At 35.0% G+C, this 27,740-nt stretch overlaps 1 protein-coding gene across 1 annotated transcript in view; it reads left to right on the plus strand.

Annotated features, from left to right (window-relative positions):
- The window catches only part of LOC128221766 (apolipoprotein(a)-like), a 30,022-nt gene extending 2,592 nt beyond the window's left edge, over positions 1 to 27,430 (plus strand). Inside the window, exons 3-18 of the mRNA XM_052930368.1 lie at positions 677 to 712; positions 9,652 to 9,768; positions 10,560 to 10,592; positions 11,879 to 11,982; positions 13,003 to 13,074; positions 14,809 to 15,037; positions 18,233 to 18,324; positions 19,376 to 19,444; positions 20,070 to 20,232; positions 21,238 to 21,396; positions 22,145 to 22,186; positions 24,541 to 24,570; positions 25,074 to 25,238; positions 25,597 to 25,671; positions 26,417 to 26,665; positions 27,315 to 27,430. Of these exons, the coding sequence (XP_052786328.1) occupies positions 677 to 712; positions 9,652 to 9,768; positions 10,560 to 10,592; positions 11,879 to 11,982; positions 13,003 to 13,074; positions 14,809 to 15,037; positions 18,233 to 18,324; positions 19,376 to 19,444; positions 20,070 to 20,232; positions 21,238 to 21,396; positions 22,145 to 22,186; positions 24,541 to 24,570; positions 25,074 to 25,238; positions 25,597 to 25,671; positions 26,417 to 26,665; positions 27,315 to 27,430 (1,751 nt within the window). The remainder of the gene's footprint in view (positions 1 to 676; positions 713 to 9,651; positions 9,769 to 10,559; positions 10,593 to 11,878; positions 11,983 to 13,002; positions 13,075 to 14,808; positions 15,038 to 18,232; positions 18,325 to 19,375; positions 19,445 to 20,069; positions 20,233 to 21,237; positions 21,397 to 22,144; positions 22,187 to 24,540; positions 24,571 to 25,073; positions 25,239 to 25,596; positions 25,672 to 26,416; positions 26,666 to 27,314) is intronic.
- The last annotated feature ends 310 nt before the right edge of the window (positions 27,431 to 27,740 follow it).

A 27,740-nucleotide genomic window follows, 5' to 3' on the forward strand; every position in this document is an offset into this window, starting at 1 on the left:
GTCATGTTTCTTTTACTACACCATTTTATTTTAAGCCCCGCATTTGTTTTATTACCGGAGTTTGATAAGGTCATTAGTTCCATCAAACACTTCGACAAACCTGTTTCCAAAATAATGTTTTGACAGTGCTCCGTCAGACGGTCGTATCGTGAAAAGGTTTGTCGAAGTGTTTTAAGAAACTAAACTCTCAATTAAAATCTGGTAAAAGACCAAAGGCAGGGCTCCGTAAACGGCGTAGACTGCGCCATGTTTCATTTATAATGGTGAAGAAATAGTAAAGTTATCTTTGTTTAAAGTCTTTTTTTCAAATCAAAATATTGCCTTCTGATGTAGCATTCATGACGCAATTTATCACGTGGTATTCACACACTGAAGAATGTGCTAGAAAAGGTATTGAGTACTGGGACTGCCATTGCAGTATTATGAGAGGTAAACGTGTAACCAACGCATTCAATTCATATTGTGTCGTTCTAGCCAGATGGTACCAATCGACATTAACCTTTAGAAGGTTTTGATACTTTCTGACTTTTAATACCCTACGAATTTAATAATAGTTAGAAATTGTTGAAATTGAGATTTAATTTTCATTCATATGAAAGCAACCAATTTGAAAAATAACTAATAAATTTTCAGGTTTTCGAAAAAAATTTTATTACGAATCGTTTCTTTTTTTCAGCAAATGATCAGCAAACGACGCGAGCTACCAGGGCAGGTATTTTTTTCACTTACTTACAAAAAAGCAAAATGAGTATACCCTTACGCGATACCTGCCAGAGCTCAGACTTACATATTTTCAGATTTACGGCCCATTGTAAACGTTCAAAAGTCATGACTCTAAAACTTCAAGCATCAATATATAAAATCCATTGAAACATAGAACAAGCACATTAACAACGCCACTCATTTATTACTATTTGACTCTCTTGGTTGGACAACTGCTAAAGCACTATTGTCGAACCCCGTTGGCTCGAACACGCTTGGCTCGAAATCATCGTTTGCTCGAACTGGATGTGAAAGACCGATTTCAATAATCTGAAGCTAAGCTTTTCCCGCTTGGTTCGAAGTTTCAAGGCTTGATGTATTTTCGCTGGGCCCTGGGAGTTCTAGCCAACGGAGTTTGACTGTATATGTATACCACAATAAGTGAAATAATAAATAAATGACAATATATTTTGACTAATATATTTCTTAAACCATAACTCATCTTATCATAAACTACTCGAATCACTATGAAATTTAAACACGATGACATTAAACTTAATATTATAATAAATATTTGTATCCATTTCACTACACCATTCGCGTTTTGATATGACAAAGCAATTTATCATCGCGAAATTTCGGTAAACATACAACAGTCGAATCTCGTTGCCTCGAGGTTGGTCGAGCCAATGAAGAATTCGGGCCAACCAGGAATTCGAGCCAAGAGAGTTCGAGCCAATCGAATTCGAACCATTGGGGCTCGACTGTTAAATCAACTGTATAGATGTTGTTTATGATACACGAGAGCCATGGAGCGAACGCAAGGGGCGTAAATAGGAAATTAGGAAAGCCGGAGTTATACATCTGGCTAAACATGTGCGAATTGTTACTGGCAATATGTAAAACAACATCATGTGTATTTTGACTTATAGCTAAACTTGTCTAAATGGTGTCATCGACAATTATTCCAGTATCGCCTGCATTTTTTCTTCGAACAAACACACTAGCTCAAAATAAATTTTATAGCTTTATTATAAAATGTCGACCAGCAACAGTGTAAAAGCAGAATCATAAGGAAACGATTTGTGAAAACGATGAGCATACATTTTTCAGAAACGACTACACATGAACACCGTATTTTTTTGCGATTGTGAATGCTTAAAGTGTAAAATAATATGTTCCAATGGTAGAATACAAAAGGCACACACTGATAAGTAACACTTGATATTTAACTATGTCGTATTCGATATTGAAATTTACATTGAAAAAAATATTAATATGTTGTTTCAGTTCATTTAAACCCCCCAAATGTTTTGACTTCTGAAGTTAAAAGAGCATTCCAAGTGTTAAGATAGAAATTATTGGAGAAAAATGATAAAAAAATATTGAAATTAATGTGAAAATGAGTTAAAGGTTTCGAAAGCAAGTTTTAAAAACGGCAACAAAAAACAATAGGGTATCAGTTCATTTTAATGCAAAGCAAATCAGCCAGAATCTTTTTGATTAATGCGGAAATGAGTTAAAGATTTCGGAAGCAAGTTTTTAAAACAACAAAAAACAGTAGGCTATCAGTTCATTTAATTGCAATGCAAATCAACCAGAAAACATTTTGGAGAGTGGAAAAAATCTCAGTCGGAATATGCTGATTCATTGATTTCTTGTTGATCCTGTTCATCTGGTATATCAGGCATATCGGGTGCATCGGGTGTTTCCGTAACTTCAGCCACTGCGATTTGATTGGTTGATTGTGTTTGTCGCCCCGATGTTGCATGACTTATATCGGGTGCATCGGGTGTTTCCGTAACTTCAGTTACTGCGATTTGATTGGTTGATGGTGTGTGTCGTCCTGATGTTGCATGACTTTTGTCTCCAGTAGCGGTTTTCATTTCTCCTGAACTCGCATACGCAACCAAGTTTGACTTTTTGTTGGCAACTGTTGATTTCTTTGGTGATTTCGTTGACGATTTTGTTATACCGTTTGCAGATCTTGCAGATGAAAGGGAAGACGTCCGTGTCCAAATAGGGCTTAATGTTGATGAAAGTGGCGTTTGTAATGTTAGTGATATTAATGATACTGGTTTTGTTGATGTGAATTTTGATGGTAAGGATGACAATTTTAATGGTGAATGTGTCCCTTCTAATGTAGATTGTACTGATGCTGCTTTTAGTGAATGTGTCGCTCCTAATGTAGATTGTACTGATGCTGTATTTAGTGAATGTCTAGCTCCTAATGTAGATGGTACCGATGCTGCTTTTGATGATGGAAAATTTGCTGTTGCTGCTGGAGTTGAAGCTGATAATGATAATGATGATGATGATTGGGATGATCCGATTGGCAACGAGTCTTTCAAGGTCCGAGTTGAAGCTATGTTCGTGTTCATTGCGCTTTTTGTTGCTGGTTTCAAATACGATTCTGCTTTTACATTGTTACTGTTAACAAGACTATCGCTGACGACGTGTCCGAGGTTTGACACTGCGTCAGGCACAGCATACACATTCTTCAATTGATTAATTGTTGATGGACTTTCTACGCTGGCAATTGGCTTGATCGTAGATGGAACTAAGGCATTGATATCAGATCCAGCTGATTTGAATGAATTATGAATTAAGTCGGGTTTTACAAATACAGCTGATGATTTTTCATCCTTCATAGTAAATCCTTTCAGAACGTCAAGGATTGGAGAGTTTCGTGTACCTGTGTTGGTTCTTGTAATTGTTATGTCTGTTTTTTGTCCATTCCTTTTAATGTTGATGTTTCCATTTTTCATTGAATGTTTCAAATTGATCTTATCAAATCGAGAACCTCGAACAGTCAATCTATGCTGACGGGCCTTTGCGTCTATAACAAGGTTCAAATTCAGCTTTCTCCTTGGTCGTTTAAAAGCATTTGCTTTAATCAACATGTTGGAATGAATTTGGTTCGAATTGTGTCCGCGACTTTTAAATTGTTGGATTCCAATTTGAGCACTTATGAATTTGTCATTGATTGTATTTTCAAACGCAAATTGTTGTCGAGTAGGATTACGGCTAAATGGGTCGATAAAGTCTGAATTCTGTCGGGATAGTGAGGTATGTCTTTGGTGTTGACCTGGAATGTGTCGTTGATGATGGAAGAAGGGTCGTCTGATCTGAGTGGTTCTTCGCTGGTTCCAGTCATACTGAAAAAAGTAAAGATTTTTTAAATTTTATTATTAAGGATTCATTGTTTTTTTCTGTGTTCATGATATTATAAACGCATGACCAGGGCAAGCAAGCAAAGCGCGCTTAATTATTTTTTAACATGCATAAATATAAGTCAAACTTAATTATGATTGTAGGGTAATTGAAAGTAAAAAAAACGAAACTTCTGTTTTCATACTTTGGCTGTAATTGTTTTCTAAATTGTCTCCCCTCGCGAATGGGCTAAGAACCCTTATTTTGTATTTATCCAATGTTGTATTATGATTAAACAAGAATGCTTATCTATAGCGCATGTAGTGAGCGTCTATAAATTTTTACCGATGTCGAAAAAAAACTTAGGATTCATAATGTAGAATTCTTCATATAAGTTATATTTACTTTTATAATGCCCTTAAAGCTGCACTTTCACAGATTGACAGCTTTGACTTTTCATTTATTTTTGCCTTATAATTGGCTGATTTTGGCATCAATACTTGCATTCAATTCAGCCATATAAGATATATCAAAATAGAAAAAAATCTCAAATGAAAACGGCTGCCACACTCTTATAGCATTCGAAATGTGTTTAGCCATAACCTTTCAATTTTCGAATGCTAATAGGAAAAACTGTGATTTGATATTTTGTCAGCAGTCTTATATCACTGGCCTCTGACATTTACACAACTTTTTGCTCATTCCAAGACATTTTTGTTTTAATAAATGGTCAATATGTGAGGGTGCAGTTTTAAAAAAATGTAGCCTATTGTAGCAAATATTGAAAATTAATAGAGCAGTCATATTAAATTTGGTAACTTTTGTCAATTGAAGGGCAATAACTCCAGAATAAATATTATGACCATGCACATTACGCATAAATTTAGTAAAGATTGGCTATGAAATTATCAAATTAGATAACGGACAATATGAAGTTGGTCAAGGTCAGACAAATGATTGGCTATAACTACAGCGTCAATAACGCGATTTGGTTGTTTATTTGCAAATAAACAGTATGACTAAGGTTAGTAAATAATGGATAACGAAAACAAAATTTAAAGATCGGAATTAAAAGTAAAGTTTGACGGCGCGGACGCGAAAGACGACGACGCCAGATAACATTATCCCTTTATGTTTGCCATGTTATTCAGCATTCGGAACTCCTCGGCCATTCCAATCGAAAACATCCTCGGATGTATATGGACGATTTAAAATGTCAGAAATTTTAACATTTAACTAGTAAGTAGTAAGCAAGTAGATCACGTAGTCACTTTAATTTAGCAGTTAAACCCGATGTCTTTACTCTTTAAAATCGTAATTATATATTCAATATACTCTTCACTGGCAATCAAATTAAACCCACCTATACAAAATACACGTCAAAAGTCTACAATGAATTATTATTATCAGATATTTGGTTATTTGTAATCAGAAAGATAATGTATTTTCAGCTATTTAGTAAAAACAAACGGTTATTACAAAATGGTTTAATAACTATTACAGTAGAAACCCGTTGACTCGAACTCGCTTGGCTCGAATTCCTCGTTGGGTCGAACTGGATGTAAAGGACCGATTTCTTAATACTGATGGTTAGCATTCCCGGTTGGCTCGAGGCTCGAGGTATTTTCGTCGGTCCCTGGGAGTTCGAGCTATCGTGCTTCGACTGTACTACATAAATATTAATTCTATTTATTCTTTTGTTTTATTCCAAATCAAATAAAACAGTTATACATACCAAAGCTCGTCCGTTAACACCCATTGCTAGTGTGAAGACTATTACAACTACATTCACAAAACGTCCAGCTTGTAAATATTCCATGTTTTTTATCGTTTCGAATCTTTTTTATTTCTTAAAAACAGAAACAAGTCGCAGTTTTTTACTTCGAAAATGGTTAACTTTTTTGTAAGGATATAAAGTATTTCTCTTAATTTCTTAAGCGAAAATAATCGAACGAAAATGTATATTATGCGAAATTATCCTTACGAAAGTTCTTCTCGAAATGAATAAATTTGTTTATTTTTATCATTATATATTGAAAATGTCGCTTTGACGTTAAACACTGAAAAACGTCATAGTTGACGTTTGTGGTAGGTAAAATGATAATGACCGTATACTGCTTTGATTGTTTTATTATATTTGACCAGTACAAATTGATTTTTAACATTTCATCTTGACATTCCTTTAATCAGTTGTCATAATTATTTGTCTAATTATGATAATGACAGTTAACCAATTAGCTTTGATTATATTATTGGATATGTATTTATTTTTACGGTTTTGTACCTGAATATCCAAAATTTGAACCTATACCGGTTTATTAATATGTCTGTTTAAAATAATTGTGACGTCAGAGTAAATAATATTTTAAGCAACGCTTCATATTAAAGAAACAAAAGCAATAAAATACTTTTAAAATATATATGCGTACAGAGAAGTGGCAAAAGAAAGTTAGGTTATCTATTGAAATTGAATAAAAAAGGTGATTAAAACAACAATTTAATCAGAAACAAACGCATATATAAAATTATTTTATATATTATCTTTTATTTAGAAGCGTTTTTGACTTCATACCCATGTTAAACGTTACCCGAACGAATATCATAGTGTCTCCTTTTAATGTAATACAGTCGAACCCCGTTGGCTCGAACTCCCAGGGACCGGTGAAAACACCTCGAGCCTCGGAATATTCGGGCCTAGCGGCACTGTTCACCATCAATATTATGAAATCGGTCCTTTACATCTAGTTCGAGCCAATGAGGAATTCGAGCCAAGCGAGTTCGAACCAACGGGGTTCGACTGTATAACCAAAGAAATCGTTCGATTGTGCTAAAATTTGTAATATTTAATTTAAAAATGTTTTATTGCAGTTTATATTGTTTAAACCCAACCGACCTGTTTAACTTTGTAAAATAATGAAAACATATTTACACACTACGTTCAAAGGTTCGAAAATAGCATAAACGGCAGGTCATTAATATTTTTATATATTATTATTTTTATATTGTGACGGAAAATAGTCGAGAGGTAACTAGCCGTACTGCTAGATTTACAACGAAATCTTATTAGAGTCATCTCCGCCCTTCCTCTCGCTTTCTGAAAATAGCCAATAAAAAAAGCGAAAATAGTTTGCTAAAATGCCGCATATCTTCTTTATACCGCCATACATTTAGGTGTTAAATAAAAGAAACGCCATTCAAACCTTGAATATCGCGTGTTTTTTTTTCTCTAGACAGACTTATCATAAAAAGTTTATTTTGTGGATTTCAAGTAAAAAGACAATAGATTTTATGCAAAGTTCTACAAAATTGAAAGAAAAAAATGCGCAATTGTAAAAAACAAATGCCGCGTTTTTTCATGGACATTTTCAAAAGGCGAGGGGCAGGATAACGATTGCCGTTATAGCACTCCGTCATTCACAGTGGCACTATGCACTTAGCCCTCTTGCGCACAGTGGTCAGAAGTTGGCTCATGGTGAGCATTCTTTGATAAGCATATAGAGAGCTGAATTTTCTACCTTCTGTACCCTGTGTGTAGGAGTGTAAGAGTGAAACCGAAATAACACAATTTTGAAACGCCTGAGTTGCAGTACTCACATTCACTTTCATTCAATGTTGGACAATGATCATCGCTCTGGTGTACGAGAATGTACTTCTCATTGTTAAAGTCCCAGTATGTTTAAGATGCATTAACTTATTGAAGTGTATTTAATGTATCCAGGTGACTTCTTTAAACATTTTGGACTCTAGGATGATATTGTTTTTAGAATCATGCAAGGAAACCGACAGTAATTTCTAAATTTAGCGCGCACAACTTCACTATGGAATTTTTATTTCACCCTGGTATTGCTTTTAATATTGATTTTAAAATTTAAACATAGAAGTTATGAGTAAACATAAAATATCATACTTACTCTGTTATTTTAGTAAGATATTTTTATTGACATTTAAATTGTATTAAATCGAAGCAAAAATAAAAGCAATATATTTTGGCTGATTGAATAGGCGATTTATCACTAAAAAAAACATTACTACTTTTACAATCCAAAATGCTTGTATCGCATTTAATTAAACATTCGGAGCATAATTTTCTATATGTGAAATTTCATTTAATAATATTCAGTTTTTCTCCAGTTATTTGTGAAAAGGGAATGCGGCTCTTTTAAAGGACAAAACAGGCAACTGCTATGTATTGTTTACAAATCCCTATGCTCCTCCCACGCATCTACCTCTATCATATGCGAGTGAGTAGTCGTTAGTATACCGAGGTATAGCCAATGCATTTGTTTTTAATAAAGCAGCGTGTTACCCTCGGGGTTTCATTAATAGATTGGTATATGGTTTACAACCATGGGTTGCCAATTATCAACCGAAAGCCGCAATGGTCAACAATGTCTTATTCTTTAATTTACATTTTATTTAATTATTTTGTCATTCATCAATTATTTGAACCGGTTTAAAAATGATATTGTGGAACAATATAAGAGTCGATTAGCAGGTAGAAAGATAAACCATGAGGATCAACACGTTTGTTTTGATGGCATCAGCTATTAAAAATAACGACGCGTAGTTTGAAATTAAAAAAGCAAACTTTGTCTCACGTGTATTTGGAATAAGACGGCAATATTTCCATTCTTAAAACATTTCTTGTTTTACATCGGCTGATTTTGACGTTTATTTTTATATGCGAGCACAGTTAGGGTCGATCTGCTGAAATGCTGAAATACATTTTTTACAACATTTCTTAGCAGAGTAAATTAAAGCAATATTTTTTACTTTAAAATCTTACGTCAGCGCGTACAAAGCAGGGACATTATTTCAACGACCTCGATTCCGAAATGACGCTACGTTTGCAGATAATTTGGCGAATTTTCTGGATAAATACAATCAAATATCATTTTATATCCTCTTAATGCTTTTACTAAAAAGGGACATTGTTCGTTTCGGTGTAAGATTGCAAAATATCTTACCACGTGAATATCTTATGTAAATATTTAATTCGTGGCTACACCACTCGTGAAATAAAGCTTTTGGTGTGCACTCAATAAAATATATTACGATCTTACACTAAAATATATTACGATCTTACACTAAAGTATATTACGATCTTACACTAAAATATATTACGATCTTACACTAAAATAAATATATTACGATCTTACACTAAAATATATTACGATCTAACACTAAAATATATTACGATCTTACACTGAAATATATTACAATCTTACACTAAAATATATTATAAAAACCAATGGTTCCTATGAAGGATTCTGCGTTTAATTTGAAGGAAAGGTGCAGAATACACGGTAGTTCTACCTTATGAGACTATAGTTTACCACAGTAAATCTTTGAGCATTCACCAATCATTTAATATGTTTCGTTTTCAGCTATTAAATACACGGTTATAAACTTGATATCAGTAATTTCATATTTTGAATAAATGCATTATTTAGTAAGTAGTTAAAGCTTTATCACTCAAAATGTATGTTTGTTATACATTTGTATGTATTGATTTTAAATAAGATTGTTACTTTAATGTATTTCACTGAGTGAGTACAAAACACTTACACATTTGTTGTCGCGAGGTGAATATTTTGCTATCTTACACTGAAATCAACATTTTATTTTCATTGTTTTACTTAAAATAAATTGGCAGAAGAGTAAAATTCTTAAAATGTAATTTCACATTTTGAAACAATGAGAATTCAATACTATTTCACTGACACATCACCGGAAAGCATATACTTCAATAGTGAATGGCATAACTCTAATGAGAAATTGTTTTTACACGTACAGCACCATGCGTTGACATTGAGCCAAACTGCTTGTTCCTAAACGATTCATTCAACTTCTGCGCTGACATTCAGAAAGCCCGACAACACTGCCAGAGGTTCTGTGGCCTTTGCTTTGCAGGTAATATGGTTTTTTTTGCTATTTGATGCGTGTATGTGGTGAACGTGTATATGGTGTTTATACGTTTGTTTCTCTAGTTCTGTGTCGTTTAAAATTAAACAAAATGTTGTGTTTTTAAATAGTCCGTATACGTGTCATTTTTCAGTTGATTTTAATTGAAAATACAATAATAAACCGATGCTATCTCATAATATGGCATGATCATCTAAAATAACTGGTAGAAAATGAACGTTTTTGTTTTACAAATTTGATAATCGAAAAAAAAGACAAAAAATCACGCTAAACGTATCTTAAAATCGAAAACAAAAAAATCGAACGGGATTATCAATATCTTGATTATTAATTCGTGATTTAGACATAGATAGTTGTTGATACTGTATATTAATTAAGAAGTCAGAACATGTAGACTTTGACCACAAAATACAGTTGTGTCCGTTTATCATTTCCTTATGTATGGTTTTGGTGTATTGATCACACGCGTTCATGTGTTTATAAATGTATGACAGTGTTGGTTGAAGTACACATAAGTAAACAATTAACATTAACTCCTTATGTATCCGAAAATATGACATTTATAATTATTTTTTTTGGAATTATTTACCTGTGTTTTTCAGGTGTCCAGTACAGAGCTCATAGCGCTATGAAAATGATGATAGCAACATTTAAAACTATAGCTGTATAATTGACAATTTGATATTGTTTGTTTATATACATGAACAGATGCCCTGATTATCTCAAAGTTACTGAAATGCCAAGTTCCTAATTTCTTTTTTCTTTCATTTCATTGACAGCAGACACAACGTCGCAAATTCCAGCAACAGCAGGTATATTAATGTTAACTGTTCTAGTGTTGTTAATAAACCGCACTAACCATCATTTAATATTATTACATGGTCAATTTGCAAACTATGGGGTCATATATTTTACATATAATTCGATTCGTAAATAATAAAAGGCATCATACCAGCAATGAAAAGAAGTAGTCCCTATACACATGTACCGTAGAAGGACTTCAAACCCCGTAATATAGACTGAAAGGCGACTCGTTGACTTGTTGTTGGCTATAAGCCGGCTGCATGAACACTAGCCCTGAAATACTGTTGTGTGATTGTTGTCTTGCGTGTATTTTACATTTCGTTTGGCATTAATACACCACAGTACATTCTTGTATTATAGGCTTTCCATTTCAATTTCAAAGTCATTATTCATGCGGTTAACAAACTTAAGCTTATATTTTTTAAATTTGTATTTATAATAATTGATGCAATATATAACCCTCTAGTAAACTCGTGTTTCGCTGACAGTTCCAAGGCGATTACCCCAACACTTATTTATAAGGATACTTTGGTGCATGTGTTATCTGCCTGTGTTGTTTGTACGTTAGGCGTTCCTCGTTTATGGTATGCTATGCCTTAGTCTTAACGGGATCCTTGTTGAATTGTTGGGCACTGGGGTTTCAAATGTCGTTGCTATTGAATTGTTAGTGTGTTAACCATTGAATTCCATGTTTATAGGTAGCCGTGATCCTCTGATACAAGAATCTAGTCTTGTGGCCTCGTGTTACCTTTGGTGATTTTTGATATTTAATATGGCGTCAAAGATGGCTGCCGGATTGTACCGAATCGATAGATTACTTTTAATTACGTGTCTATATCTAAAAAGGGAAACCCCAGTCTTTAATCTTGTTGTATGGATGATTTGGTTTGGTTTTGAATTTTTACTGCCAGTAAAAAGTAAAACAACAGATGTCGCACCTGTACGTCAATGCTTTCCACGCTTTCATTACAATTAAGTTGGATGCCGTTGTTGTTGTTGAGTTTATAAAGGTTTGCCCGCGCCCTATAGTGTCTGCATTATGGCTTGCCTCGTCACATCCCCAAATATGACTGAAACATATTTTTGATGCCAAAGGGGGAGTTTTATTCCCATCATTTTGTGGGATAATCGCCTAATGAGTAATTGGTTGAGTTATTGGTAAGTTGGATGTCTTTAACACGTATACTATTTATACCACAATCAGATCACTCCGGCTTTTTCATTCCTAACAATCTCGGATCAGGATGGCTCGGCGTAAGAATAGCCTAAGTTCATACACTGTGTGTTGTTTCAGCAACAAGCCTCCCTCAAACTGTTGGAACATTGGATTGCCTGAACTGTAGTGGTATTTCTTCACCAGCAGATTGCAACAGACGGGTGACGTGTGCAGCCAATGAGGTTAATTATGCGCCTTATTATATGTTGATATTGATAAGATCATACCTATTTACCAATAATAAAACAAAACAAAACAATAAAACAAATAAAACTACTAATAATCCCCCATTTCTTTAAAGCGCATAATACAGGTTGAGGCAAACCTAACAGATAAAAATGATTAGACTTAGGGCGGTTATTATTTAATAGCTTTGTGTCGACAAATTCTTTAATTAAAGTGCAAAACATGGCTTATATTTTTCTTAATAGTACACAAATAATATACATTTTGTTTGTTTAAGATTTTGTTCATTAAAGGCAAAGGAGTTAAACATGGAAATGCATTTGAATGATTATTTAATATTGCAGCAGCCTATATAGTGCACCTTTCTACTTGATATATGGGTTTAATGTGGCTGAATACGAATGAGTTTTTTTTAAATGAGATTCACTTGCTTCAACAACTGACCGGCCAACCTGGTTATTTGTCGGGTTCCTCCGAAATGCATTATATAGGAAAGGTTTCAAGGGCATGTTTAGTACAAATCATTTTATTAAAGGGGGAAATGGACCACTATTTCCCCCGCACCAATTTTTGCTTTTTAAAACTGTACTCTTAAATTTATTTCATTTATTTTCTTTGAAGGCGTCAGTATTTGCGTTAATGTCTGACAACAAGTGATATAAAACTGCTGACAAAAGTGCAGATCGCAGTTAAAATATATTTACGTTTGGAAACTTGTTATAAGCTAATTGCGTAAATAACGCTTTAAGAAAAATGAGATGTTCGGCAGTTTACCAAACAATTGAGATCTGTTCTATTGTGAGTTATCGTTACTGACTGCGTTGAAGGTACTGATGCCAAAATGAGCTGATTCTGTGAAAAAAAGAAAAAAAGCTTAAAATTGTCCATTTGTGAGAGTGCAGCTTTAAATCGTGTGTTCAACAATTCCAATATTATTGTTTTCATACAACGGAATTTTCGTGTTCAAATGAAACTTCAGAAAAGAAAAACTTTATTGCGTTGTTTTCATTTCACAGATATGCAACATTGAAGAGTATGTCACACCAAACGGATACATACTTTACAATGTCGGCTGTCGGCCAAGACAGGTAATGCTTTTAATCCGTACCAATAACAATATTGTAATTTACACTTCTCCCATGACCCAGTAACACTTGGATGTTCAATTACTCCTAATATAATCTTTAGGGTTTACCCCGTCTTATTTATGTTCAGGGACAGAAAATATAATGACATTTACTCATACACACATAACCATTCATTAATGAGTTTTAAGAAACGAAATGTACATTCAACCCATCAAATGTAACAATTCTACTTTTCCCATAGAAACACTGAATTCATTTCAGGATTGATCGCAGTTTTTTTTCGCGTCTATGCTGTATGAACACAGAACGGCACGCGAGCAAATTCCATGAAGTGCGGAAGCGCTTCTTAGTTATTTTCTCGCTTGCCCTACTGCGTTCATACACACAAACGCAAGACAAAATGAGATCAATAATTAATTTTAACATTTAAAGAAATGTTCATAGTGGTTTAACATAAGTAGTATCTTCTGCAATTGAGTAATTGTTGTTAAGAAGTGTTACATACAAGATCTGTTTGTATAAAAGAATAGCTAATATTGAAAAGCCGTATATCATTGGTTAATTGAGGTCGCACTTATCCAATAGGAGCGCAATATTAAAATATAATAATGACGGTATAATACCTAGCGTGTTATACAATATAAACGAAGAGTTTTATCCACACAAAGGACGCTTATTTTGGTGTATATGATATTTCCGATATTTACATACTACAGAGAACTTTGACATTTCAAGGCTGGAGAGGGTGCTGGGGGTTAAGCATCCCAACTCACCCAAATCCACTTTGTCATGGGTATCCGTCTGCGTTTTTCGAAATAAAAGTGGAAGGCGATTGATCCGATTGAATTCCATCCAAGTCGCGTCAGAGGGTTTTTCATTTTATATTTCAATAAAAGTGTTACAAATATATTTATTCGTATTTTGTTAAAATACCCTAATTCTCAGTTATTACTCCGCCCCGTAAATTATCAGGTTTAGTAACTTTTACTTATAGTGTAGTGTAGTTTGTTAAATATCGAGTAATAGTGTATATTAACCTAAAACTAATAACTCAGTGTTTTAAAATTAACCAATCAACTTATTTCTACTTTCACTTTTAAGACAACAAATCTACACGTACAACGCCATTTTTATACGGTACCTTTCTATCCATATCCAGCTACTTATTTAGAATACTGCAGGAGGATGACGATGACGTCGATGGTATAGGTACAATTAAAACGATTGGCTCGAATTCACGTTTGTTCTGTTCCCCACGTACCGCCCAGAGAGGTCAGAGGTGGCCCGGCAACAGTGGCGCCCAATGTGGACATTGGACATTCAAAATCGAATGTTGTGCTGGCACGACATTGGACATTGGACATTCAAAGTCGAATGCTGTGCTGGCACGACATTGGACATTCAAAATCGAATGTTGTGCCGGCACGACATTGGACATTGGACATTCAAAATCGAATGTTGTGCCGGCACGACATTGGACATTGGACATTCAAATTCGAATGTTGTGCTGGCACGACATTGGACATTGGACATTTAAAATCGAGTGTTTTGCTGGCACGACATTGGGCATTGGACAGTCAAAAATGAATGTCGTGCCAGCACGACATTGGACATTAGACATTGGGCTTTCAAAAATGAATGTCGTGCTAGCACTTGAGCATTTATAAAGCACAAACACACGTAAACATGCTCTCAGCCCTTAAATGTTATTATTAAATAAGCGTTACTTTTTAGTTATGTGGGTCAGTAGGAAAACGCAGCACCCAAAAATCGATCGCCCAGCGATTTATCGCAACGATCTCCTCATCGCTGCGTTTCTTTACAAGGAACGAAGATGACACATATGACGCAGTAGCTGACGTCACTGCTAATGACCAATCAGATTCTCAGGATATAATTATATGTTCTGAATGCTGCGCTGACCAAAGCTACTGTAATAGAAATGGATGCGGTAACGTTGCAAGTAGGTTAGATTCTATATATTCTTTGGCTAATAATGTTTATAATCATGTATTCATCAAAAGTATTAATGAAGCATTTATAATTGAATTCGCTTACATTTTACTCTCTAGGATTTTTTTCACATAAAATATATAGTTTTATTACAGGACAAAAATATAAAACTTTATTTCTTTTTTGTATATAAAAGTACATGTATTACATTACTTTTTAAAACGACAATATGACTGCATAACGCTTTGGTAATGACTATTACTGTGAATACAATGTATTACTTCAAGTATGAAACTTTTTTTAATTCATTTAAGTGGCAATATTCATACAATTTCACTATTTTGAATTTTTATGGTACCTATACAATATACCCTACGGTTCGTTGACCGCTAAAGCGCCTTCGATTCTTCAAATTCTTATGTGCCTATCACCAATTTTAATGCGACTATTTTCAAGCACTTTCAGTACTTTTTTTTGAGGCGTCGATACTAAAACACTTTCAGTATTTTTATTTTGAGGCGTACATACTAAAACACTTTCAGTACATTTATTTTGGGGCGCCCATACTAAAACACTTTCAGTACTTTTATTTTAGGGCGTCCATACTAAAACTCTTTCAGTACTTTTATTTTGGGGCGCCCATACTAAAACACTTTCAGTACTTTTATTTGGGGCGTCCATGCTAAAACTCTTTCAGTACTTTTATTTTGGGGCGCCCATACTAAAACTCTTTCAGTACTTTTATTTTGGGGCGTCCATGCTAAAACTCTTTCAGTACTTTTATTTTGGGGCGTCCATACTAAAACACTTTCAGTACTTTTATTTTGGGGCGTTTATACTAAAACATTTTCAGTACTTTTAATTTGGGGCGTCCATACTTACACTCTTTCAGTACTTTTATTTTCGGGTGTCCATACTAAAACACTTTCAGTACTTTTATTTTAGGGCGTACATACTAAAACACTTTCAATACTTTTATTTTGGGGCGTACATACTAAAACACTTTCAATACTTTTATTTTGGGGCGCCCATACTAAAACACTTTCAGTACTTTTATTTTGGGGCGTCCATACTTACACTCTTTCAGTACTTTTATTTTGGGGCGCCCATACTAAAACACTTTCAGTACTTTTATTTTGGGGCGTCCATGCTAAAACTCTTTCAGTACTTTTATTTTGGGGCGTCCATACTAAAACACTTTCAGTACTTTTATTTTGGGGCGTTTATACTAAAACACTTTCAGTACTTTTAATTTGGGGCGTCCATACTTACACTCTTTCAGTACTTTTATTTTCGGGTGTCCATACTAAAACACTTTCAGTACTTTTATTTTAGGGCGTACATACTAAAACACTTTCAGTACTTAAATTTTGCGGCGTCCATACTTACACTCTTTCAGTACTTTTATTTTGGGGCGTTTATACTAAAACACTTTCAGTACTTTTAATTTGGGGCGTCCATACTTACACTCTTTCAGTACTTTTATTTTGGGGCGTTTATACTAAAACACTTTCAGTACTTTTAATTTGGGGCGTCCATACTAAAACACTTTCAGTACTTTTATTTTGGGGCGTACATACTAAAACACTTTCAGTACTTTTAATTCGGGGCGTCCATACTTACACTCTTTCAGTACTTTTATTTTCGGGTGTCCATACTAAAACACTTTCAGTACTTTTATTTTAGGGCGTACATACTAAAACACTTTCAGTACTTAAATTTTGCGGCGTACATACCAAAACACTTTCAGTACTTTTATTTTGCGGCGTTCATACTAAAACACTTTCATTAGTTTTATTTTGAGGTGTCCATACTAATACTCTTTCAGTACTTTTATTTTGGTTGAGGTGTCCATACTTTAGCACTTTCTTCACCTTTATTTTCAAGCGTGCATACTTAAGCACTTTCTTCACTTTATTTTCAAGCGTCCATACTTCAGCACTTTCTTCACTTTTATTTTCAAGCGTCCATACTTCAGCACTTTCTTCACCTTTATTTTCAAGCGTCCATACTTAAGCACTTTCTTCACTTTTATTTTCAAGCGTCCATACTTCAGCACTTTCTTCACTTTTATTTTCAAGAGTCCATACTTAAGCACTTTCTTCACTTTTATTTTCAAGCGTGCATACTTAAGCACTTTCTTCACTTTATTTTCAAGCGTCCATACTTCAGCACTTTCTTCACTTTTTTTCGAGCGTCCATACTTCAGCACTTTCTTCACTTTTGTTTTCAAGCGTCCATACTTCAGCACTTTCTTCACCTTTATTTTCAAGCGTCCATACTTAAGCGCTTTCTTCACTTTTGTTTTCAAGCGTGCATGCTTCAGCACTTTCTTCACTTTTATTTTCAAGCATCCATACTTAAGCACTTTCTTCACTTTTGTTTTCAAGCGTCCATACTTAAGCACTTTCTTCACTTTTATTTTCAAGCGTGCATACTTAAGCACTTTCTTCACTTTTATTTTCAAGCGTGCATACTTCAGCACTTTCTTCACTTTTGTTTTCAAGCGTCCATACTTCAGCACTTTCTTCACTTTTGTTTTCAAGCGTCCATACTTCAGCACTTTCTTCACTTTTGTTTTCAAGCGTCCATTCTTAAGCACTTTCTTCACTTTTGTTTTCAAGCGTCCATACTTAAGCACTTTCTTCACTTTTGTTTTCAAGAGTCCATACTTAAGCACTTTCTTCACTTTTATTTTCAAGTGTGCATACTTAAGCACTTTCTTCACTTTATTTTCAAGTGTGCATACTTAAGCACTTTCTTCACTTTTGTTTTCAAGCGTCCATACTTCAGCACTTTTTTCACTTTTGTTTTCAAGCGTCCATACTTCAGCACTTTCTCCACTTTTGTTTTCAAGCGTCCATTCTTCAGCACTTTCTTCACTTTTGTTTTTAAGCTTGCATACTTAAGCATTTCTTCACCTTTATTTTCAAGCGTCCATACTTAAGCACTTTCTTCACTTTATTTTCAAGCGTCCATACTTCAGCACTTTCTTCACTTTTATTTTCAAGCGTCCATACTTCAGCACTTTCTTCACCTTTATTTTCAAGCGTCCATACTTAAGCACTTTCTTCACTTTTATTTTCAAGCGTCCATACTTCAGCACTTTCTTCACTTTTATTTTCAAGCGTCCATACTTAAGCACTTTCTTCACTTTTGTTTTCAAGCGTGCATACTTCAGCACTTTCTTTACTTTTATTTTAAGGAAACCACCCAGACCAGCAATACTGTGCACTGTGTGATAACGCTCTGTCCGCCGACCAGTGTGAAACAATAACACTTTGTAACAGACATGAGGTACGTTAAAACCAGATGTGATTACTTCTGATGTATCTAAAAACGAAATATGACGTACGCATATACAAGATATAATGTATGTAAGAACCAAATATTATGTATTTAAATGAATACAAGATAGTATATATGTAAATACGATATATGATGAATGTAAAAACGAGATATAATGTATGTAAATACGAAATATTACGAATGTCAATACGATATATGATGTGTGTAAATACGAGATATTATGTATGTAAAAACGAGATATGATGTATTCAAATACCAGATATTGTAAAAGTTAGTTCCAGATATGTGGTATATAAATAACTATATGAGGTATGTAAAACGAGATTTGAAGTATGTAAATATCAGATGTGGTATATGTAAAAACCAGATATAATTTAAGTAAATATCAGATATTGTGTATGAAAATATCAGATATGTTATATGTAAAAAACATATAATATTATACTGCATGTAAATACCATATATGGTGTATACAATATTATAATGCATGTAAATACCAGATATGATGTATGTAAATATCAGATATGGTGTATGAAAATATCAGATATGTTATATGTAAAAAAACATATAATGTTATAATGCATGTAAATACCAGATATGATGTCTGTAAATATCAGATATGGTGTATGAAAATATAAGATATGTTATATGTAAAAACATACAATATTATAATGCATTAGATACCAAATATGATGTATGTAAATATCAGAGGTGGTGTATGTAAATACCAGATATAATGTATGTAAATATCAGATATGGTTTATGTAAATATCGGATATGGTGTATTTTCATATCAGATATGGTGTATGTAAATATCAGATATGATGTATGTACATATCAGATATAATGTATGTAAATATCAGATATGATGTATGTAATTATCAGATATGGTGTATGTTCATATCAGATATGGTGTATGTAATTATCAGATATACCAGATATGATGATTTCTTTTCTAAGACATGCTCTTTTCTGAGTTTTCCAAGGATTACGTTTAATCTCGAATTGTTCTTAGTTTCACTGACGTTTGTGTTTTCAGCTTTGCTATGTTGAGACCATCAATTTGAATGGCGACCCAAGGTACAGACTAGGCTGTATTCCCCAAGATGTAAGTAGTTTAATAAGGATGAGCAAAATAATATGCATCAATTAGTTTCCTTCTAAAAGTATTAACAGGTGAACAGTGACAAATATACTGATGTTAATCACCTAATGTATCAACAGAGCAAAGTTTGCTAGGATTTCTAGACTATGATACATAGAGATTACATGAATTAAAATCTTAATGATTAAGAAAGGGCGGATGGAGCGAAGCAAACGGCCCTTCTTCGTCATTAAGATTTTAAATCAGGTATTCTAAATAACTTATAATACAACCTCATTGGCTTACACATTGTCTAGCAAAATCTAACGCAGGGATTGTGTATCGGATGAGTGGCGGTAGGCAGACCTTTAAACACCTGCGAAAATTGAAAATCTTAATGATTAAGCCTAGTACTTAATGATTGCCTATCTGCAATTTTATTGGCTGTAAATGTAGGTTGTATTCTAAATAATGATAAATGAACATATTGCAAGCAAGCTTAAACATAAGATCCAAAGACCGGCTTGAAAACTCGGTTCATTCGATACATTTATACATTTTGTTTGTTTTTATAATTTGCTTTTCGTAACAATGTTAACTCATCATAACTCATAAGGTTTAAGAAAGTTCCATGCATATCTTCCCATAGAAATGCAGCCATGCAAACAGCACCTCTTCCTCCGCCTCGTCCCCCGGGGTACCCTCCCTTGTTGGTAAACGCCAGTTACTACCATACTGTGCTAAATGCTGCTCCAACACCGAGGGTGTTTGCAATAGGCATCTATGTAGCTCATCTCAGACGGTGCCTGCGGGTATGTGCATTATTTTATTTCTGTTTTGAATTGTTCGAAGCGAAAACATCAATAAATAGCACATACAAACACATTAACGTAGTAATACAATAGGGAACACGGTGTGGGTTCGATCTCATCCAGGGTGAGCGGAATATATTGGTAAAGGCGTAGCACTAGCACGGATGAAGCTGAAGCTTCTACCTACACCAGTTTTTGAATGGTCTATTGTTACAAGTGTCCACCTCTCACCCAATACATTGTGGGTTTGGTCCAAATAGGGGTGAGAGTGATCAAGTGGTATATGTGTTCACATCTAACCAAAGTGGTTGTAATACCGTTCCACTCTATGGCAAAGGTTGTCTAGCAATGTAAGTGTCCGCTTTTAACCGAAGTGGTTGAGGATTCGATCCCCAACGGGGTGTCAGTTTTGTTGTTGTACAAGTGTCCACCTTTCACCCTGTATGTACTGGGTTGGATCCAAACCAGTGGTTTAGTTGTATAGGTGTCAACGTCTTACCCAAAGGTTATTGTACGACCCCAACCAGACCAGAGTTTTCTAGTAGTAAAATGTCCGCCTCTGACAAGAGAGGTCGTGGTTCCGAGCCCAAACAGGAAAGAAGAGGTCTAGTGGTATGCGTGTAATTTTGTCAGTTAAAGGTTTTGAGCTAGAGCCCCACTCGGGTGAGAGTGGTCTAGTGGTACAGGTGTGGTCGAACCCCACCAGGGTGAAAGTGGTCTAGTGGTACAGTTGTGCTTAATCCCTACCAAACCAATACAGTTCTGGCTTCTGATTTGGACACGGAAAAGAGAGTAATTCATATCAGCATGGAGCTGTCTTCTCAATACAAATCAAATAAATTAGTATTAGGTCGAACCCACTTGGCTTAATTTCATCGTCAGCTCGAACTGGATGTAAAATGCCGATTTATTTTAACTTCAGGTAAGCATCCCCGCTGGACTCGAACACGTCCATTACGCATAAAAATGATTTTACCAATAACTTTTGTCTTCGATTTCAAACAGGAACGATTCTTAAGGAGCTCGTTGACCCTCCACAGAGGAACGATTCCTGCACGGATTTTCTGGAAAGTGCTTGCCCTCCTCTGATCCTGAACGATTACAAACTGTGCCTGGAGCCTATGTACAAAAACTTCGCCTGTCGGAAGACGTGTGGTAGCTGTCGTAAGTGATACGCTTATTTATTACTTTTCTCGTTTTAATAACTCAAAATTATATTTGCAAATGAAAGTAGCGTTTCACGGTTTTGAAGAATTGAATGATCGATAACCTTAATGCATCAAATAAACCGACTATATTCAACAAAGATTTAGCGTATACGTCCATTATCAGGTGGAACTAACTACTGAGAAGGCGGGGTCATTTTACCGCAAAAGCATCCATATATTTCCAGTTTCATTCGGAAATCCTCGGCCATTTTGTTTTAAAAGAACCTACAGTTTGCGTTGGCTTCACTTGAACCGACCGAACATAAAACCTTAAAACGTCGATACAAATAAGCTTGGAAGAATGGTGCAGTTATACACGAAAGCCTTGAAGTGTTCACACGAACTGATCGAAGCTGCTGTTAGGGTGGTACTTCTTGACGACCAATTCTACTGAAGTCGAATCTTGAATTGATAACGTATCTTAAGTTAACATGTTTAACTTCCATTTAGTTCCTTCAGTATCATCTTTGCCTGCAGCAGGTTAGTGTAGAATAATACTCACATATAAAAAGTACCTCGAGAAAACCCTCCTATCCAAGTGATTTGATGACCACAAATTAATCTCACCAATGCCAGGTCCCCAGATCAGGAATCAAACACCTAGGCAAAAAAGTCGTGGTAAAAAACAAGTGCGCTAACTATTGCGCTGACCAGACTAGTATGTAATTGATTCCCTTGATTTTGTACGTTCGTTCTCGTTTCAGATACAACAGCAACGACGACTCAGACGCCCGCAACAATAACAGGTATATAACTCAAGATAATTTTGAAACGTTAATTGATTAATCGCCACACGCAGATATAATTAAAACACAAACTCAAGAAATAACTTTTTTATCTATTTAAGAAGATGTCAAATCGATTCATGATAGTATGCATATTAATGTACTATTCTCTCATTTGTAAAACAAAACTGAAAGAATGCTTAATGTTTAGAAGTGAAGCATTTATCATCCACTAAGCATTAATATTCCGTTATTGTTTTAAAATATCAGCTTTTACCATCCTGCCAAACACATTTACATAAATTAATTGAATATTTTTGAGCTGAGCTTCAAAACATTATCAAGCATTGGTTCCGCCATTTTATTTGTAATAACAGCAGACTATGACGTCATATATCCTGTTAAGCTCATTGTCACTTGCAACGCAGAGTTGGTCTTATTTTGTCAACACATGGAATATATAATATTCATAAGAACGGATCGCAAAGTGATTTGTATGTAACTTGATCCTTAAAACCTTGTCCTTCAATGCCCTCATAATACTGTTTAAAAATAATTTTAAGCTTTTTGAACATTGAATGATCGTGGCCGTTGCCCCTCCCAATTCATCCAGTGAATTCCGAATCGAGTGAAACATGTATAGCCTTTCAATCGACTCCACTCAACCAGAAAGCCGACTGCAACCCGCTTGTGCCATTTCTGTTACGTATCAACGTGAAACTTACTACTAAGGCGGATCTAAAATCGTCCAAGTTAACTTTCATTTCAAAATATGAGAAAAAAAGAAATATAATTCATCCCAAATGCACCATTTCGGGCTAGAAATTGGTATACTTTTCTTTTGGAGTATTCCCAGACCCCCTGCCAACCCTTTAAACTAAATAAATTTTGGCTCTGAGGGAAGGGCACACAAATCAAAAAGTTTCGCCCCATAGTTACGCCCCCTCTCATGGAACCGCCTCTGTAAAGTGTGTGCTAATACAACCCCAAATTATCCATACATGTATCGTTTACATTCGTTTAAGTAAAGTAACGCTATTTGAAGTGCAAACAAAACGTGTAAGATACTGTTTGAAATCGCTTGACGGTAGAAATGGGTTGTCTCTTCCTTTTACAAACGCATTAGGGTCGTGGTTCTGTTAGCCGATATATGTATTTCCCGATTACATAAAACGTGTAATAAAACTGGGTTTTTTACTAATTGAAGTATATATTAGTATAAAAAAGTCATGAAAAGTTGTCCATTTGTCGTTTTTGTCAGGATATTAATAGCCGATATATGTAAACGCGTTAGGGTCGTGGTTCTGTTAGCCGATATATGTAAACGCGTTAGGGTCGTGGTTCTGTTAGCCGATATTTGTAAACGCGTTAGGGTCGTGGTTCTGTTAGTCGATATATGTAAACGCGTTAGGGTCGTGGTTCGGTTAGCCGATATATGTAAACGCGTTAGGGTCGTGGTTCTGTTAGCCGATATATGTAAACGCGTTAGGGTCGTGGTTCGGTTAGCCGATATATGTAAACGCGTTAGGGTCGTGGTTCTGTTAGCCGATATATGTAAACGCGTTAGGGTCGTGGTTCTGTTAGCCGATATATGTAAACGCGTTAGGGTTGTGGTTGTGTTAGCCGATATATGTAAACGCGTTAGGGTCGTGGTTCTGTTAGCCGATATATGTAAACGCATTAGGGTCGTGGTTCTGTTAGCCGATATAGGTAAACGCATTAGAGTCGTGGTTCTGTTAGCCGATATATGTAAACGCATTAGGGTCGTGATTCTGTTAGCCGATATATGTAAACGCATTAGGGTCGTGGTTCTGTTAGCCGATATATGTACACGCATTAGGGTCGTGTAGGGTCATGGTTCTGTTAGCCGACATATGTATTTCCGATTACATAAGACTTTCAATAAAACTGTTTTTTTATTTTAGTATATATTAGTATAAAAAAGTCATGAACAGTTTTTGTCAGGATAATAATATGTAAACTATATATATACAGTCGAATACCGTCGGCTTTAACTCCCGTTGACCTTCAAAAATACCTCGAGCTTCCGTATTTTTTAGCCAAGTAGGAGTGCTTACCTTTAGGTTAAAGAAATCAGTCTTTTAAATCCAATTCGAGCCAGCGAGGAATTCGAACCAAGCGAGTGTTCAGTTGTGTGTACCTGGATGATTCATAATTGTCGTAGATATTCGCGTCTTGAACTTCAACACGTGTCAGTTTAATAAGTTCAATCTGTGTCATTTAAAATATTCATGTCTGATTATATGTCTTCCATATATACGTAAATAGTTTAATATCTTTTATAAGTATAGGCCTTTAGTTAAAACTTGGATTGATGACCTATCTTAAGTTAACATGTTTAACTTTTGTTTTAGTGCCTTCGCCGTCATCTTTGCCTGCATCAGGTATGTTAGGAATACTCACATATAAATAGTTTAAGGTATATACTAACTAAACAGATAAATACAGAATATGTGAGACAAGGAGTAATGTTATCAACATTGTACTCTCTCGCTTTTACAAACAAACTCCTGTACTAGCTGGAAATCAGCAGTTTTGGATGCCATGTGTTTTCTACCAAGAACGGTAATGCATCATTCGCCGATAAAACAAAAAAGTCCCTAGTCGCATTAGTTCCCTTAAACCTATAACGTATGCTGGACTGTACTGAGTGGAAGATCAATCTTTATGTCAAGAAATATGTTGTTTTGATGCTGACAATAAAGCGCAACGTACTATCAAATGCCTTGTTAAATAAAGATATATAACATATATGAATATGTATTTGTATCTTAACTTCCACTTCGTTTGAGTTTTTCCTTCTGTTTCTCTTTGATATATCATAATCATCAGTAATTGGTGAAACTAAAGATAATTTGATTGAATTGAATCACCTTGTCTTTTACAGATTGTTATTATCGAAGTGAAGCGTACATGGGTCGCTATGACACCACAGTGACTCAGCAGCCCTGTGTTAGGTGGGACGCGGTTTCCGTACTCCGAGGACAAAACCTTAGCTTTCCTGACGGTGGCATTGATAGTGCAGACAGCTTTTGCAGGGATCCGAATAAAAGTGAGCTGTTTAATAATTTTAAGCCAAACAAAAGTGAGTTACTTCATTACTACATTGGGACGGTAGCACATGGTTTTAGCTATAATGCTTCAAATTCTTGAATAGGTTTTATTTTGCTGTTTCGAACCATGATATCTTTATTTGAACCAAGGAATATAAAGTTAACGTGTCTACCCACAAGTAAGATAAAACGCCCAGATGTATGGAACTTCTTTTGCTAATCGTTGGTGCACATTCTTTTTGATACTTATGTTTTGATTTTGCCGTACTTCTAATTGTTCCTTCATAATGGACTTTCACCCCTAAAATGGAATACAAATGATATACATGTGTACATATTAGAACATGTATATTTCAGTGTTAGGACATCCATGGTGCTTTGTATCATCGACAACATTCGAATGGCAGTACTGTCCAGTCCCTTTATGCCAAGGTAATAGAACTTGTTCTTTTTATATATATATATATGACGTTTACCCTGTGTACTTAAGCAGGGTTTATCTTTCCTCAAGTTAATACGTAGATACGATTGACCTTTTACGTTTTTACTTTATTCGAGATTGTTGGGATAAGAGTGAGGTTGTGCACACAAACTGGTTAAAATCCCAGTAAATTTACATTTTACTGACCGTTCCAAGGCGGTACCTAACAATCTTGGAAAAATATACTTAGTTTTTTATATAGAATATATGCACTGTGTTGTTTGTGGAGTTTTGTGCTGTTCTTCCATGTTTCTTGTTTGTCTTTGTGTATGCGTTTACCTAATACTAGTACCATTAAACCGGGTCTATGTTAAAACTTTTGTTTAAAAAGGGCACATTGTGTAGGTTTGACTTGATTTATTTTGATGCATTACTATATTTAACTCAAATCAAAACAAAACAAGCTAATGGTACACATATCAACACATTAATTTTCGAAATATGAACGTCTGCGATCTGATCTTTCATCAGCAGTCTTATATCACTGGTTTGCTGATATTTACGCCAAAAATGGCTCATTCGAAGAAAAAAACGTAAAAAAACCGGTAAATCTATGAAAGTGCAGCTTTAAGACAAACGTTGGTCATTGCTCCGCGGCGTATTTAGAGTTCCTTATCAACACAATTCTATTACTCTAGCACGTCAGTTCTTTTTATTCAAAGGTCATTCAAAATCTTATTAACGTGTTTTTTTCAGAATGCTATTACTCTAACATAAGCTTTGCATTTGACGGATTCACCGATACAACGACCGACGGGAATCAATGCATGTTATGGACCGATGCGGCAAAAATAGCTCCTCCAACATTACCTATCGGGGAAAACCTTTTCCCTTCCAAAAGTTTAACCGCGGCAGGCAATAAATGTCGGGATCCCTACCGCAAAGGTCAACAGCAGTGCTATGCCCACGATGTGTTGAAAAACTGCTCCGTACCCGCATGTGTCGGTAAGACCTTTTATTACGTTAAAACAAAGTAGTGGACGCCAAGTGTAGTTGTAAAACATCACCATTTTGGCCTTTTCTTTAACTAAAGCGGCCCCTTATCTACGTATTTGTCAATTGTGTGGTCGTTTTTGTAAATGTCAGCTAAAATGTTCTTTGATTCCATTAACATTTCCGAAAAATAGGTTCGGTAGGTAGGCATGCCTTTTTATTTTATTTTATTTTCATCTTATTTAAGAAACGGGATTCTGTACCAAACCGACCTTTATCAGGGTATATCACTATTATAGAAAAAATGGAATGGTCAAATTATAATTATTAACTAAAAAAATGTACATTTTATAGAAAATTACGAAATAAAATTCACATTACAGCAAAAAAGTATAGGGTCGGGAGGACAAAAATACGTCCGAACGGGTTAATGGAGACAAACATTTTATTTTAAGCCTGACCACATTTTCAGTAGGGTCACTTGAGGTTTGCGCGTCTTTATACACATTGACACAACTTATTCAATAACGTTTTACAAGTATTATTAAAATGTCTGCTTTGTTCAAAATGTTGTCGATTGCAAACACAAAACAATAATATATATATTAATAATAATTTTTGCTCTATGTTGTTTTAAACCATTGCGACATGTGTACTTTAGACGGGTGTATGGACAAAGGAACACTTAACTGTGCAGGTCTCAAGGCGTTTGTGTGCCAGTCCGAATACCTCAGCATTACACAGTGTGCTAAGACGTGCGGGAAATGCGGTAAGTAGGAGCCAATACAACAACAACAAAACATGTCTTCAATTTATTGATACAAATCCATATGGGCTTGTGCACTTAAATTGGTTTAAACCCCCAGTAAATTTACATTTCCCTGACCGTTCAAAGGCGGTACCTAACAATCCTTGATAAACATACCTAGTTTTTTTTTTATATAGTATGTATGCACTGTGCTGCCTGCTTGTGGAGTTTTGTGCTGTTCTTCCTTGTTTCTTGTTTGAGATTTTATTGTATATGTCTTTGGCGTTTACCCAGTGCCATTAAACCGGGTTTATGTTTAAACTGTTTTGCTTCTGAGCT

The sequence above is a fragment of the Mya arenaria genome, chromosome 16 (assembly GCF_026914265.1).
Source record: "Mya arenaria isolate MELC-2E11 chromosome 16, ASM2691426v1".
Classification (NCBI taxonomy): Eukaryota; Metazoa; Mollusca; class Bivalvia; order Myida; family Myidae; genus Mya; species Mya arenaria.